The sequence below is a fragment of the Plecotus auritus genome (genome assembly GCF_963455305.1).
Source record: "Plecotus auritus genome assembly, chromosome: 3".
Classification (NCBI taxonomy): Eukaryota; Metazoa; Chordata; class Mammalia; order Chiroptera; family Vespertilionidae; genus Plecotus; species Plecotus auritus.
The window spans coordinates 180,743,597-180,757,228 of NC_137772.1; the positions used below are offsets into that span (position 1 = coordinate 180,743,597).

Genomic DNA, 13,632 nt, shown 5'->3' on the forward strand with positions numbered 1-13,632 from the left:
CACTAGAAAATAATTTAAAATCGTTAAGATTATAAAAAGAAATAAATTCCTCCTCTTCGTGATCTTCAAGAAAACCAACCAGCCTCATAGGACATATTTGCAAGAGAACTTGTCTTCAAACATTACAAAATTTCAATGAATTTCAGGGGTGGAGCGAGAATGCCAGCTTTCAAAAACTTATAGAGTGTGCACACACACGCGAAGGAAAAATGGCTCACTGAAAGTCCATCAAGTTCACCTTGGTCTTAGATTACTAAACTAGGTAGGAATCTGGAGGCAGAGAATTCGAGTTTATGATAAAGAAGTCCAGTGGAGGAGTGCATTTATTTCAGCTGCCCAAGGTAAACATTTATGCAGGTTAACCACTCTGTCGGGTGAAAAGTGAAATAAGAGTTGAGTCAGGCCAAAGCCAGAGCTCTATATCATGGTTGAATTCAGATCCCTGCCTCCTCTCTGCGTGTGTTTTATGAATGTTTCAGCAGAGCCCTTGCTCCACAGAACGATTCCTGACAAGTGAGGCAGCAAATGCTGGCCGTTTAATGAGCTGCAAGCTTCTGAGCAGCTCTTTAGGGGGCCGACACTTTCCCACAGAGCACTTTACATGGCTGGGACCCAGCCACAATGGGCGACAGACCCGTGACCAATCGTCACTTTCACTTGACTCATCCACACGCGACCTCACCACGATTTTTCACTGTGCGGATGAACTTTAGGAACCATTTCGCATGGAAAAGGCTTGGGCCAGGGTCAGTGGCCCTTTTGTATGGTCATAAAGCCAGGCTCTGCGCCAGTCTTCTCTCCTGTCTCACATTCCAAGTGAATTTCTGGGCACCATTTAAGGCACTGGACTGGAAAAATAAAGCAGTGAATGAAACTGACTTTTATAGACTCATTCCAGCTCATCTTCCCATATAACCCTGTCCACCTGAAAGGGGATTTAGTGGATGAGCTGAGTGCATGCAGGACTTGCTGAATACATAGGGCCCATTATCAACTGTGGGGATTGTTTATGAACCAGGACGGATACACTACTATTTTGGAAGTGACCTATTAATTGTCCATTTAACTAGAGTGTATTGATTCAAATAGAAAAATAGAAACCATGACTAAACCTTTTACTCGCTCCTTCAAGGTGGTCTCCCATGAGGGCAACTGAAAACTGTTGTGCAAATTAAGGAGACATTTATCACCATATATTTGAGTACCAGGAAAAGACCATTGGAGCAGAGACTAAAAACCCAAATAACTGATACCCTAGCACATGGCATCTCCGTGGAATTAAACCTTTGGTGTTGTATTCCAGGGCTGGAGGTTGAAAAAGGTCCCATACCTAGTTTCAGTTACTTCACCTTGGTGTAACACTGGTCTTCTGCTTTAGAAAACCTCCGGCAATGGAGTTTCAATAAGTGGAAATGGACAAAAAAATTCTGTGCAACAGGTGGACATTCGTGTATGTGTCAGTGGATGTTTGCTTCCATTCTCTAGGAGTGTTTTATTAATAAGAGTCTTTAAATCATGAAAGTACTCTATTGCCCAGGCCTGTTTAATGAAAAGAGCACATAAAAACGGTTCTAAAGACAGTTCCTAGATAACTTCATCTTCGCAGTGGCTTGAACATTTACTTCAAGCAAGTTTCATTTTCTTCCATCTGCCTCTCAGTTCTCCTCACTTTATGCTTTCGGTATAACTGTTGTGAATTGTGTCGCTCTCTGGAGGCTCATAAGCCTCTTGTTTATCTTTTTTTTACTTACTAAAGCAGCTGAGATTGAGGATAAAGAATGCTGCCCTGGCTTTGTTTTTATTTCTAAAGTTGCATTTTAAAGCAGTTTAGAGATGCCACAAGTGTTTTTAAATAACCTTTGGTGTCTCATTAGTTATAAATCTGAAACGAATTCCTTATTTTCTTGCTTATAATGTTCATGTATTGGCAGCAAATAATAATGAAATGGTGGATTTATGTTGTCAATAAAGACTTTTACATAAATAACCATGATGCCAAGGAGCAGTTAATAAGGCTTATGTCTGCACAGCAATCATTTTTATTTAAGGCATTTACTAGGTCCCCCCCATTTTTTTCTCTTTTTAATAATAAGAACGCTTTTTATGCCCAAGCATTTAAATTTTTTCCATTGTACAAAAGGAGGAAAATGAACTGTCCAAATAATCTCATATTATGTTTCAGGTTGGACAGCCAAAATTAATGTTTATACTAAAATGTTTAGTAAGCGATGAAATCAACAGCCCTCATTATTGTTTCACAGTATTAACTTCTCTGTTTCCCAAAGTGTAGGATCAGATCAACACGCCCATAACTAGCAAGTGAAATATCATTTTGACTCTTTTAACATGATTCGGTTGTTTATAGTTGATTTAGTTTTTCTTGTTAACTTTTAGATTTATGATCGACTCGTAGCAATGTGGAAACAATCATTCATCCAGTGCCCTTCCCACATATAATAAATAGTTTAATAGGCTATTTAAGTACAACCCTTACAGTTGGGGGAAAATTAAAAGGCAGCAGTAAAAGTTCTCCCCTCCCTCAAAGCAGTGTAAGGAAAATCTTTGATATTACATCCATAAGGTTCTTTTCAAAATAACACATTTCTCAGCTAAAAGGGAATGGAAAGTTTTGGAAATTATGCAGAGAATGACCTTCAGAAAAACTACCTGAAAAAAGCTCAGGGAGTCTTAATTATGTAGGATAGCTAATTGAATTCATCAGATAATTATTTCTTTTTGTCTTTGAGTACCCAACTTGAACTTGACCTTTGGAGAATTTTTTGCATTAAAAGACAAAGTTTAAATGTGGAGCAGCAGTGTAAAAATATGCTCAGGGAAATATTCTGGGACAAGCTGCTCTGCCTTTTTATTGGGAGATGACCTTTATTGTCCCCCTTTGAGATCATTTTACTCCCTTTCCTTCTTTGTTAAAACTTAAAAGAACATAATACCCTCTCCAAGTTTGAATTTAGGACTTTGTGGAAGGCAGCAGGGAAGGGACATTGCTGTTATTGTGCATGTAGGTTGGTCTGTGAGTGCTGCTGTCAAAGGGGTTAATGCTCTGGTTAGTATTCTTTTTTTTTTTTAAATCCTCACCTGAGGATATGATTTTTTATTGATTTTAGAGAGAGGAAGGCAGAGAGAGAGAGAGAGAGGGAGAGAAACATCGACGCAAGAAAGAAACATCTACCAGCTGCCTCCCTTATGTACTCTGACTGGGGATCCAACCCACAACCTAGGTACGTGCCCAGACTGGGAATCGAATCACAAGCTTTTGGTGTATGAGACCACGCTTCAACCAACTGAGCCACCTGGCCAGACTCTGGTTAGTATTCTTGCCACCTGACTTGGCTGTGCTCAAAGCTGGAGTGGCTGTGGAACTGACAAGACCTGTGGAAGTCCATTCAGGCTGCATAAAAATTTCCTTTGTAAAGATTTCTCTTTAGCACTCCGATATCTTCAGAGGGATGCAGCACTGTGTTCAAATAGAGATGGAAGCCTAATTATTTTGTTGAGAACATAATTGAGTTTGTGCAATAAGTTGAATGTAGGTTTTGACTTCTTGGAAGTGACGGGAGGGGTGCTCCATAGATAATGACACTCGGTCAACCAGGAAGAATGTTTAAAGGAGACAGAGACTCAAAGACAATAGATTTTCCAAGTTGATGGCTCTATTCAGCGTTTCTACAGAGGCAGCGAAAGTATATGAGTAATGTTCCTGAAATGGAGTTCTCTTCTCCCTAAATGTTCATAAGTAGTGGGGGTGGAGGATGCGGGAGGGGAACTAGTTAGTAGTATAGCATGCTTGTTCTTGACCTTGTCTATAGCCCGTGCCTGAACATAAAATCTCACAGGGTAGTGAATGAAAGTCCTGATTTTAGATTTCCCCAACTAATGCACCAATACAGAGCAGGGGAGCGAGATAACTGGGCGAATAGAACAAAGTAGGGGAGGGTTGTACTTACAGCTCAGTGTGTGTCTACAGAATGATGTGGGGATGTTGGATGGTGCTTTTGGAAGTAGTATCCAGAACAAAGGGAGATAATAGTCCTGTTGGACTCTGTAATGGTCAGATTGCCTACACCTACTCAGTTCTACAGGTCCATGTTAAAAGGCACATGGAACAGATTTGCATATAAAAACCAGGTCAAGAGGTAGTCAGCAACTAAAATGGTGAAGGAGCTATATGCCTGGTCAGGAATTTTTTAAAGCAATTGAGTATGTTTGGCCTGGAGAAGAGAAATAATAGGGAGAACATGAAGTTATCTTTAAGTTAAATATATGGTATTTATTACAGAAATAAAGGAAAGATTTGGGGCCAAGTGAGTAGAGTTTAATAGAAATGGAATTTGGGTTGAATATAAGGGAAATTTTTTTTAGAAAATCAAACTGTGTGATAATGGAATATTATTATATAGCATTCCCAAATACTAGGTATATAGAGATTGGAAGATAACTTCAGTTTAAATAAGATGGGCTAGGAAAATGCTGTATCTTTTCTCTCCAGACATCAAATCCACGAGAATTATATAAAATGCACATGCACACTCCACAGTTGAAAATAAGAAGGGCCGGGAAGCTCTTCACGGGAGAGAAAGTGAGGAAACCCTGACAGACAGGTGACAGGAGCTACAACTGTTCAAGTGTTGTTGCAGTCAAAGATGAGTCCACAGAGAAGCACCACTCCATGTTGGAGGACAGCAACTCTAGAAAGGAGACATGCAGACTCCTGGTTCAAAATAACTTACGTTTGAAGAAATAGTTAATGGGCCATTGGCATCCTAGCTGCCCTGGTGGAGAGGCCTGCATTAAACAAATGATCTGTCTCTTCGAGCTCTGAGAAGCTACTATTGAACCTGTAAAAAGGATAAAGGGATGTGCTTCTGAAAGGTTGTTGGTAATCTCTGACGAGCTATCCTGAAATCCTGAAATAATCATCACACACACACACATTTAATCCCCATTGGAGTTCATTTTTTCCATTGATTTTTAGAGAGAGTGGAAGGGAGGAAGGAGGGAAAGAGGAGGTGGCGGGGGGTGGGGGAGGAGAAACATTGACATGAGAATCAAACCCGCGACCCCTTGATCCGCAGGCTGATGCTCTTAATCACTGAGGCAAACAGTCCAGGGTTTATATATTTTTTTACTAAAAGCCTCCAGAGGTATAGATTCATTGTTGCTTCATAGATGTGTGCTATAACTTTCCTTAAAGTCACAAGGATATTGGGTCATCACTGAGTCTTTAATACAGAAAGCCTGGTAAACTCAGAAAGAAAACCTGAAGCAGCGTAGCTTATTAGGAGTGGCCATCATATAGCACTTCTTGGGTTGCTGTGATCCCGAGGTAGCAGGACTGGGAGTAGAGGAGAACAGGAAACAAGGCCAGTGCCATGGCAGGGCCCAGGAGCTTAGAATGGAGCAAAGACATGAGTGGTCCAAAACCCCTCACAGGGCTTCCTGAAGCAATAAGGCGAAAGGATACAGGACAAAGGAAGCTGCCCCACACGGGATCAATAATCCAGAGATGCCAGTGAGTCAAGTGAATCTAAACAGCACACAAAGTCCCGGTACACTGTTCCTGGGAGGGGCTGTGTTGGGTTGCAGGGGTAACAATCAGGGCAGAGCTGCACTTCTGTGCCCTTGGGCTGATGTCTAGAAAGCGACTTACCGGGTGCCCTCTTGTTCCCTCAGCTTGTTGGCTGTTATAAATAGCAATGCCTGACTTCAGAGTTCAGACATGTTTTCTGGAGGTTAAAGCAAAGGGAGAGGCAGAGGTTTCCACTAGCTTATCTAATGCTGTGTCTCTCTATTGCTCCCCCCACTTCACCCCCAAACAGTATCACTCACCACAGCACACCTCCATTTGCAGTGCCCTTCACTAGGCACATTACACATGGGGGTTCCCGGGGAGATGGTGTGTGAAGGTCATCTCAGGATCTAGGGAATCATGTCTTTGAAAACTTCCAACAGGTCATTCTGCCATTTTAATTTGACTCTTCCCCACCTCCTGACTTCCTTCCCTGCCCACTCATAGCATCCACAGTCTTTGGTATAATTTTAAAGAGCACTGTGGGCCTCACTCTGCATTGATGTGTGACCGCAATTGCCCGAGTTTTTTCCTGTGAAAAACGGGTGATAATATATACCCCTGGTGATTGTTGTAAAGATTACATGACATGCTGCGTGTAGTTAGCACATATATCAGCACATGTTGAGCCCCAAATATATATGGAAGCTGCGTTAGAAAATAATCATCATAATGATATCCCCAATTTGGCGGAGCCTGTATGTAGCACCTGGAATTGGTGGCCCTGGCTTTTAATGCCTCTTTTCTACTCCATGCCTTAAACTCTGCATCTGTTTATTTTTATATTATTCATTTGAATGTTTATTTTTTGTCACCTGGAAGTTTCCATACCAGTCAGACATTTGTCATGAACTCAGGAATAGTCAGAGGCATTTGTTGCTTATAAGTTTTCAGTAGTTTCAGAGAGATTTTGGGTCACCAAGTTCTTGAAGCCCATGTTTGTTTTGCAGGTGTAAATGTGAGCACATATTCGTAATTTTAGAAAGTTTGAAAACAGGGTGGGTATATCAGTGTGGTTAGTGCTTAGATACAGAGAGTGCTTATAAAATCCTCATGGGTCCAACAGGGGAAGGAGCATCGGTGGTAGCACAGCTTCTTGTGGGACGCAAGGCACATCGCTGCGTGAACACAGGCATGAGACATGTGCATTAACCAGGCAACTAGCAACAAAAGGAAGAATGTGATAATCTTTATCTTTACCATAGTTTTTGCTTGTTCATTGGCTGTATTCGTGTTTGTTATGGACACTGAAAGCTAAGGGCTGGACCCAGGAGTTAGCCCTTTGGTCCTCAAACCACTCCAGAGAATGAGATCTGGTTTGGGTCCATGACCCCCAAAATGTTAGTACATGTAACTTATTTGTAGATTCCCTTGATGGGGATTTTCTTTCTCTTGGCTTAAAAGTAATTCATTAAGAAAAACCTATGGGTTTCTGTTTAGGGGCATTTAAATGTGTTACTCCATTATTTTATTTAAACAGATAGATCTTGGTGAAAAAGAGGCTAAATGAGTAGAATCACAACTTCTACTTATAAAAACATCTACTTGAAAAAATATATATATATATTTTAAACTAGCCGTATAGGGCCATACATTTGGTTTGCATTTCTACATAGATATAAAAAGTTTTATAAAGTCAGAAAATATTGGCCTTTTTAAAATGCTAAGTTGGTCAGGTCCTCCTTGAAAGGCTCTCCCTGTGTAAGTTATAACCTGGCCCTAAGCTACCTTCCCAGTTTATCCCTTGTGTCTCCCCAGTCATACCCTGCAATCTGGAGATGCCAGGCTGGGCAAGCTTCCTAGATCCACCATATTTCACACTTGCCCTCACCCCACTCGTGTGTCTGCGCTGCCTGCTTTGTCTAGATGGCCAGAAGGGGAGTGCTCTTCCGGCTGCTCTTCTCACAGGACTTACTCTGTTGGCCTCCGAGACTCAGTGGCTTCTTATCTGGCGGTCTGAACATTGTCACTGCTGTGGTCTGTGGGTGTTTATCTCGCGGTGCTGCGGCTGCCTGTGTTCTCCTTGGACCTCTTCTTATCAACTGTGAGCACCCAAAGGATAGGTTGGATTCATCTTCAGTTGCCACTCAGCAGCAACTCAACCACTCTGCCAGATTATTCCCCCAAAGATTGCTTGGTCATTTGCTGTTTTCTTTAGAAAACAGAACCAGACTCCAAATGTAGCGTGGAGATAAATTATTTGTCCACAACTCTCCAACCGTAGCCTTCGTGTTTGTTTTTGCCTTTTCAGTATTTTTCCTCTGCATTTTGCTTAGTTGTCAGCATAGTCTATATCTTTGCTGCTGCCTGATCTTCAAAGTCCTCATCTTTAATGATTCCTTAACAAATCACCGAGTGGAGATAGCATAATGTACTTTCCCTTTGAATATTTAGGTTTCTGTCTCTAAGTGTTAATATATGTGGCTATCGTAATGATAGAGCGGATATATTTACAAGCCAAGAATGCCAGAATCAAAATATCACGTGAGCAGGGCACACAGTGAGCAGGCTGCACAGGGCATGCCCTGTAGTCAGGCTCCCAGTCCGATCCAGGACAGGGTGCAGAGCCTGTGGCCGCAGACAGGAGCGCTGGCTGTGTTTACACACGTTCTTTCCTTCCACGTTTTGACCCATCACGCCTGAGGAGAGAAGCAGGGTGGGCAGAGGAAGGATCCGAGCATTGGGATTCTGAGAGCCTTGTGTCCAGCTGAGCTCTGTGTCCTCTGGGCAGCATTGGACCTTAACTGCTCTGAACACTTCATCTGTACAGAGGATGTCCGTGGCATGCAATTCTTATAAGAATCAAAAGAAATCCAACAAGGGGGAAAATACATCTGTGGGATTTTTACTGTGGGATTGGCACTGAAATTTTCTTGTGCTGTTTCATCAAATCCCGTAAGAGGAGCTGAAAGAGATTAACTTGCTCCAAGTCACACTGCTAAGTGCTGAGACCCAAATCCAGTTTGGAGTTCTATCCAAACCTCCCTTCTCAGATGAACCGTTTTCTGACTCTTACAAGCTTTCTCTGACATCCTGGAGTAAGGTCAGACCCCTTGTTTTTTGCTCTTAAGATACCCTCCCTCCAAATACTTTATACTTATGATGCTAGTTCAATCAATGCCTTTCACTGGATTTCACAGGTAATGAGTGGGATAAGACGTATCTTCTTTCTCAGTGGAGATAGCATTGAACAGAGTGCCTGGCATATGGTCGGTGTTGAAAAGTTTCTGGAGAGGATAAATGAATGAGTAAATGAAGAAGTGGAGAAAAATGAAGTGTTTAAACCACCTGCTTCTTGTTCTGCATGGGAGCTCTGTTACCTGGGACCGTGGACTTTCTGACATGGCACACAAAATCGGGAGGGAAAGCATAGGTACTTTTTCCCCAGAGCGGGGCAAAGAGCTCTGGTCAGATTCCCAACAGAGTCCGCGACCAAAACTTGGGAAAGAAGCCCTGCTCTAAGTGTGCGGCGCGCAGAGACGAGGGAACCTGGCCACCGTACAGACCAGGAGGACGCTGGGCAAGACGCAGGCTTCTCCACTAGCGCTAACTGGACTTTGTATCTTTTTCCCATCTCTAGATGAGGAGAGTGTGCTGCCTCTCCTGGCACAGGACTCTAACTCCAAAGCTCGGAGGGGCATTTTAAGAAGAGCCGTCTTTTCTGAGGACCAGAGAAAGGCTCTGGAGAAAATGTTTCAGAAGCAGAAATATATCAGCAAAATAGACCGGAAGAAACTTGCCATCAACCTGGGACTAAAGGAATCACAGGTACTGAGGAGCAGGAAGATGGCCACTGCTCCTGATTTCTGAATGAATACGATGGGAGCCATCCATTTGGCAAATACTTGTACCAGGCTGGACCCTGAGCATTATTGAAATGATTTTCGTAAGTTTTTTAGTGGGTGGAAATGTAGGTCACAATTCCTATTTGGAAATGGGTCCATTTGCCGAGAGGTCTAGGTTTTTGCCTTGTTAATTCTTCCCAAATAAATGTAAATGCTATGGATGTGGCATTGACATCATTAAACTGTTTGCTCTGCTTTTAGAAAAGCTGGCTGCTTAATTCCCTACAAAAACAGGAACCAAGTTTCCTGTCTTTTTCTTAATTTTTAATCCAAAACCAAGGTATGGATGACTCATAAATAACTCTTAATAGATTTCATTATTTTGTACTTTGGGTTTATGTCAAGTATAGTTAAGCAATTTCAAATTTGCAACACTTGCAAACGGTTCTTGTACATCGATGTTTCATATAATTTTGGATAAGAGTTTGTGGCCTTTTGGGTGGCACAGAATACTCCATTTAAAGATTGGCCTGCTAATTATGAATAAGACACTAGCATTTACCATTTCGTCCTTATCACCATATGGAATTAAGCACTATAATTATCCACATTTGATAGGTGAGGAAATGTGGAGAAATAAACAGAGAGCCAATGCCCCACCTCAGGCAACCTGACTCTGGAGTTTGCATTCTCCTTAACCTAGAGTCACCGTGTGCAGCTGTGAAGGATATTCACTGCACAGGGCACTTGGCTAAGGGGGATGGCAGCGACTGGTACTCTGCTTTCCAAGCTGGCTTTCCTGGTGCAGGGCTATATCCACCTGAATTTTTAAAATCAGCATAAAGGCATTGAAGAGCTAGCAGAGGCTCTGCTCTGTTCTTCCTTTGATACAAATGACCCGGTTGCTAACTTTGGCTTTTACTTCAGCCAGTTATCTTTGGATGAAACTCTCCTTAATCGCTTGCTTTCCTTAGGGAAGCCATCTGTTTGTTTCCCCCTCCCCACCCCAACTCTTTCCAGTCCTAGGAAGCAGTATGCAGTGTGGTAGAGGGTCATTGGCCTACATCAGCCAGTCTGTTTTGCTCATTGTGTGGTACTGATGAGGTCATTAACCTTAACTAACTGCTCTGTACCTCAGGCTCTAACATAAAAAACAGGGGGCAATGTAGAAATTCTTTCTATGTCACAGGAATTTTGGGTACATAACAGATAAATCAGTAGCTATGTCTTGATGGTCTACTGTGTGCAAGACACGGTGCTAGGTAAGCAGTAAGAGGGAATATCTGTAAGTACTGATTTAGATACACCACTCCCACCCTCTCACCCGCATCCAGGAATTCATACAACCAACTGGGAAAACAAAGCAGAAGCTTGTTAACAGTGTAAGACCATAGGGTGGGAGACATCATCTGGTAGGTTAGATATACTGCCAAATAAAGGAGTGCGATCAGTGGTACTCCGATCAGTGGTCCTCCAGGTTGTATCTCTAGATCCTCACAGTAATTCCCATCTCTGGAAAAGACAGCCGTATGGCTGGTCTGCATACACGTGGGGAGTTAGTGATGGAACTGTCTGATCCTCAGAGGAATTGTGGGGTCTGAGTTGAGGAACACAGAAGGCTGAGTAGGCCTGGCTTGCATCCCATTCGTATAGATTAGGAGCTCCAGAATCAGAGGGGAGAAAATGTGCAGGTTTGGGAGGTCAGGGACCTCTGGTTAAATAGAAACTTGAAGTAGGTATTAAAAGTAGCTAGGTTTGCCCTAGTTTGGCTCAGTGGATAGAGTGTCAGCCTGCAGACTGAAGGGTCCCAGGTTTGATTCCAGTCAAGGGCACATGCCAGGGTTGTGGACTCTATCCCCAGTAGGGGGTGTGCCTGAGGCAGTCAGTCAATGATTCTCATCATTGATGTTTCTATCTCTCTCTCCCTTCCTCTTGAAATCAATAAAGATATATTTTTTTAAAAAGTAGCGAGGTTTGATCTGATGGTGCTCTGAGAAGGGGTGAAAATCTCTGACAATACATATGGTCTTTTAAAAATTGACTCAGAAAAAAGAATGCAGCAAGGCCGAAAACGGTTTGGCTCAGTGGATAGAGCATCGGCCTGCGGACTGAAGGGTCCCGGGTTCGATTCCGGTCAAGGGCATGTACCTTGGTTGCGGGCATATCCCCAGTGGGGAGTGTGCAGGAGGCAGCTGATCGATGTTTCTCTCTCATCGATGTTTCTAGCTCTCTATCCCTCTCCCTTCCTCTCTGTAAAATATCAATAAAATATATTAAAAAAAAAAAAAAGAATGCAGCAAGTATAGCAAAGAATATTTATGAGGGATGAGCATGGTCTCTCCATTCAAGAAGACAAACTGTTATCTTCCAGTTCCCATCTATAAGCCCGTAGTTTTACACAATTGATTACACTGTTTTTAAAATTCAAGTACCTCAGGGATGAATGCTTTTTATTTTACTGAATTTGGTGAACATCTCAGAAGTAATTTAACATTTTGTTATTTGCATATACATCTAATTACACATTTAATAAATGGCATTTCTTTTTTAAAAATATATTTTATTGATTTTTTACAGAGAGGAAGGGAGAGGGATAGAGAGTTAGAAACATCAGTGAGAGAGAAACATTGACCAGCTGCTCCCTGCACACCCCCTACTGGGGATATGCCCGCAACCAAGGTACATGCCCTTGACCGGAATCGAACCTGGGACCTCTCAGTTCACAGGCCGACGCTCTATCCACTGAGCCAAACCAGTCAGAGCTACATGGCATTTCTTATGGTAAATTCAAACAAAAGAGAAATTGGAAAAGTTAGAAATGAAAACTCATCTACTCCCCTAACAATCAAACTCCTTGGTTACTACTGTCATTTCTAAATGGCTCTTGTTTGAGTTTATTGACATGTCATGTGTTTTTTTGTTAAATATATTTTTATTGATTTCAGAGTGGAAGGAAGAGGGAGAGAGAAACATCAATGATGAGAGAGAATCATTGATCGGCTGCCTCCTGCACGCCCCCACTGGGGATTGAGCCCACAACCCCGGCATGTGCCCTTGACTGGAATCGAACCTGGGACCCTTCAGTCTGCAGGCCAACGTTCTATCCACTGAGCCAAACTGGCTAGGGCATGACATTTCATGTGTTTTTTAAAAAATTAGTTTGTATGTGTGTTGTATATGCACGAACATTGCATAATGATTACCATGTGCCCTCCTTACATTCGATGTTGTTATCCTGCCAATGACTCTATGAGATAGCTGCTTTTATTATTGCTATTTTACAAAGGAAGAAGCTGACACCTAGAATGGTGTATGCATATTTTTAAATAAAAATGGAATGATACTATGCATATAATTTGACTTTTTCTGAAGGACAATACAAGCCACCTGTATAACCAGCACACAAATCTCACAGTAGAACATTACCTGGGCCCGTAGCCTCTGGCCTATCCACTCCCAGTCACTATCTGTTCCTTCCACCAGCCTAACATCTAACTGCACAGATCAAATTTGCCTGTAAATGGAACCATTCAGCACATATTCTTTGGTACATGGCTGCTTTTATGTAACATTATGTTTGTGAGATTCGTGTTGTGGTGTGTAGTAGTAGCTCATTAGTTTTCCTTGCTGTGCATCATCACATGACATACCAGTTCATTCATTCTAATGGTGGACACTTGGATTGTTCCCCGTTTCTGGCTATTATAAAAAGTGCTGCTGACAATGCCTGTTGTTTTGCACTTTGCTTTTTCTCCCCATTCAATATCATGGGGTGTATCCTTCCAATGTCATACGTACAGATTTACTTCATTATTTTTTAGTATCTCATACAAACATTTGCATAGATATACCATAATTCATTTAGTCATTCTCAACTTTTGTTTTATTTTATTTATCTTTATTGTTGGAAGTACTACAGATGTTCCCCTCCTCCCCATTAGCCATTCTCAACTTTAAGCTACTTCCAAGTTTCACTATTGCATATCTTCATGCACTTTTAAAATATTTCTGTAAGATAAGGAACTAAGATTAGATTTGTATGTTAAAGTGTATGTACATTTTAAATTGTGATAGATGAAAATATTCCTTTCCAAATATATTATTGTATCAAAATACTAAATTATATCATAGTTGCACTCTTAGTAAGTTTCTTTTTGCAAACCTTCCACTATTTATAATTTTTAAAACATTGCAAAGTCATTGGCAATGACTTTTTAAAAAAATTTTCCTAATTACCAGAACTTGAGGGTCTTTTAATCA

The 13,632-nt window shown here is 41.7% G+C and overlaps 1 protein-coding gene across 2 annotated transcripts in view; it reads left to right on the forward strand.

Moving 5' to 3' along the window:
• The window catches only part of DBX2 (developing brain homeobox 2), a 38,486-nt gene that overhangs the window by 17,870 nt on the left and 6,984 nt on the right, over positions 1-13,632 (forward strand). For both annotated transcript variants that reach the window (XM_080662288.1, XM_080662289.1), the window contains exon 3: positions 9,168-9,355. In XM_080662288.1, coding sequence (XP_080518414.1) covers positions 9,168-9,355 — 188 coding nt within the window. The remainder of the gene's footprint in view (positions 1-9,167; positions 9,356-13,632) is intronic.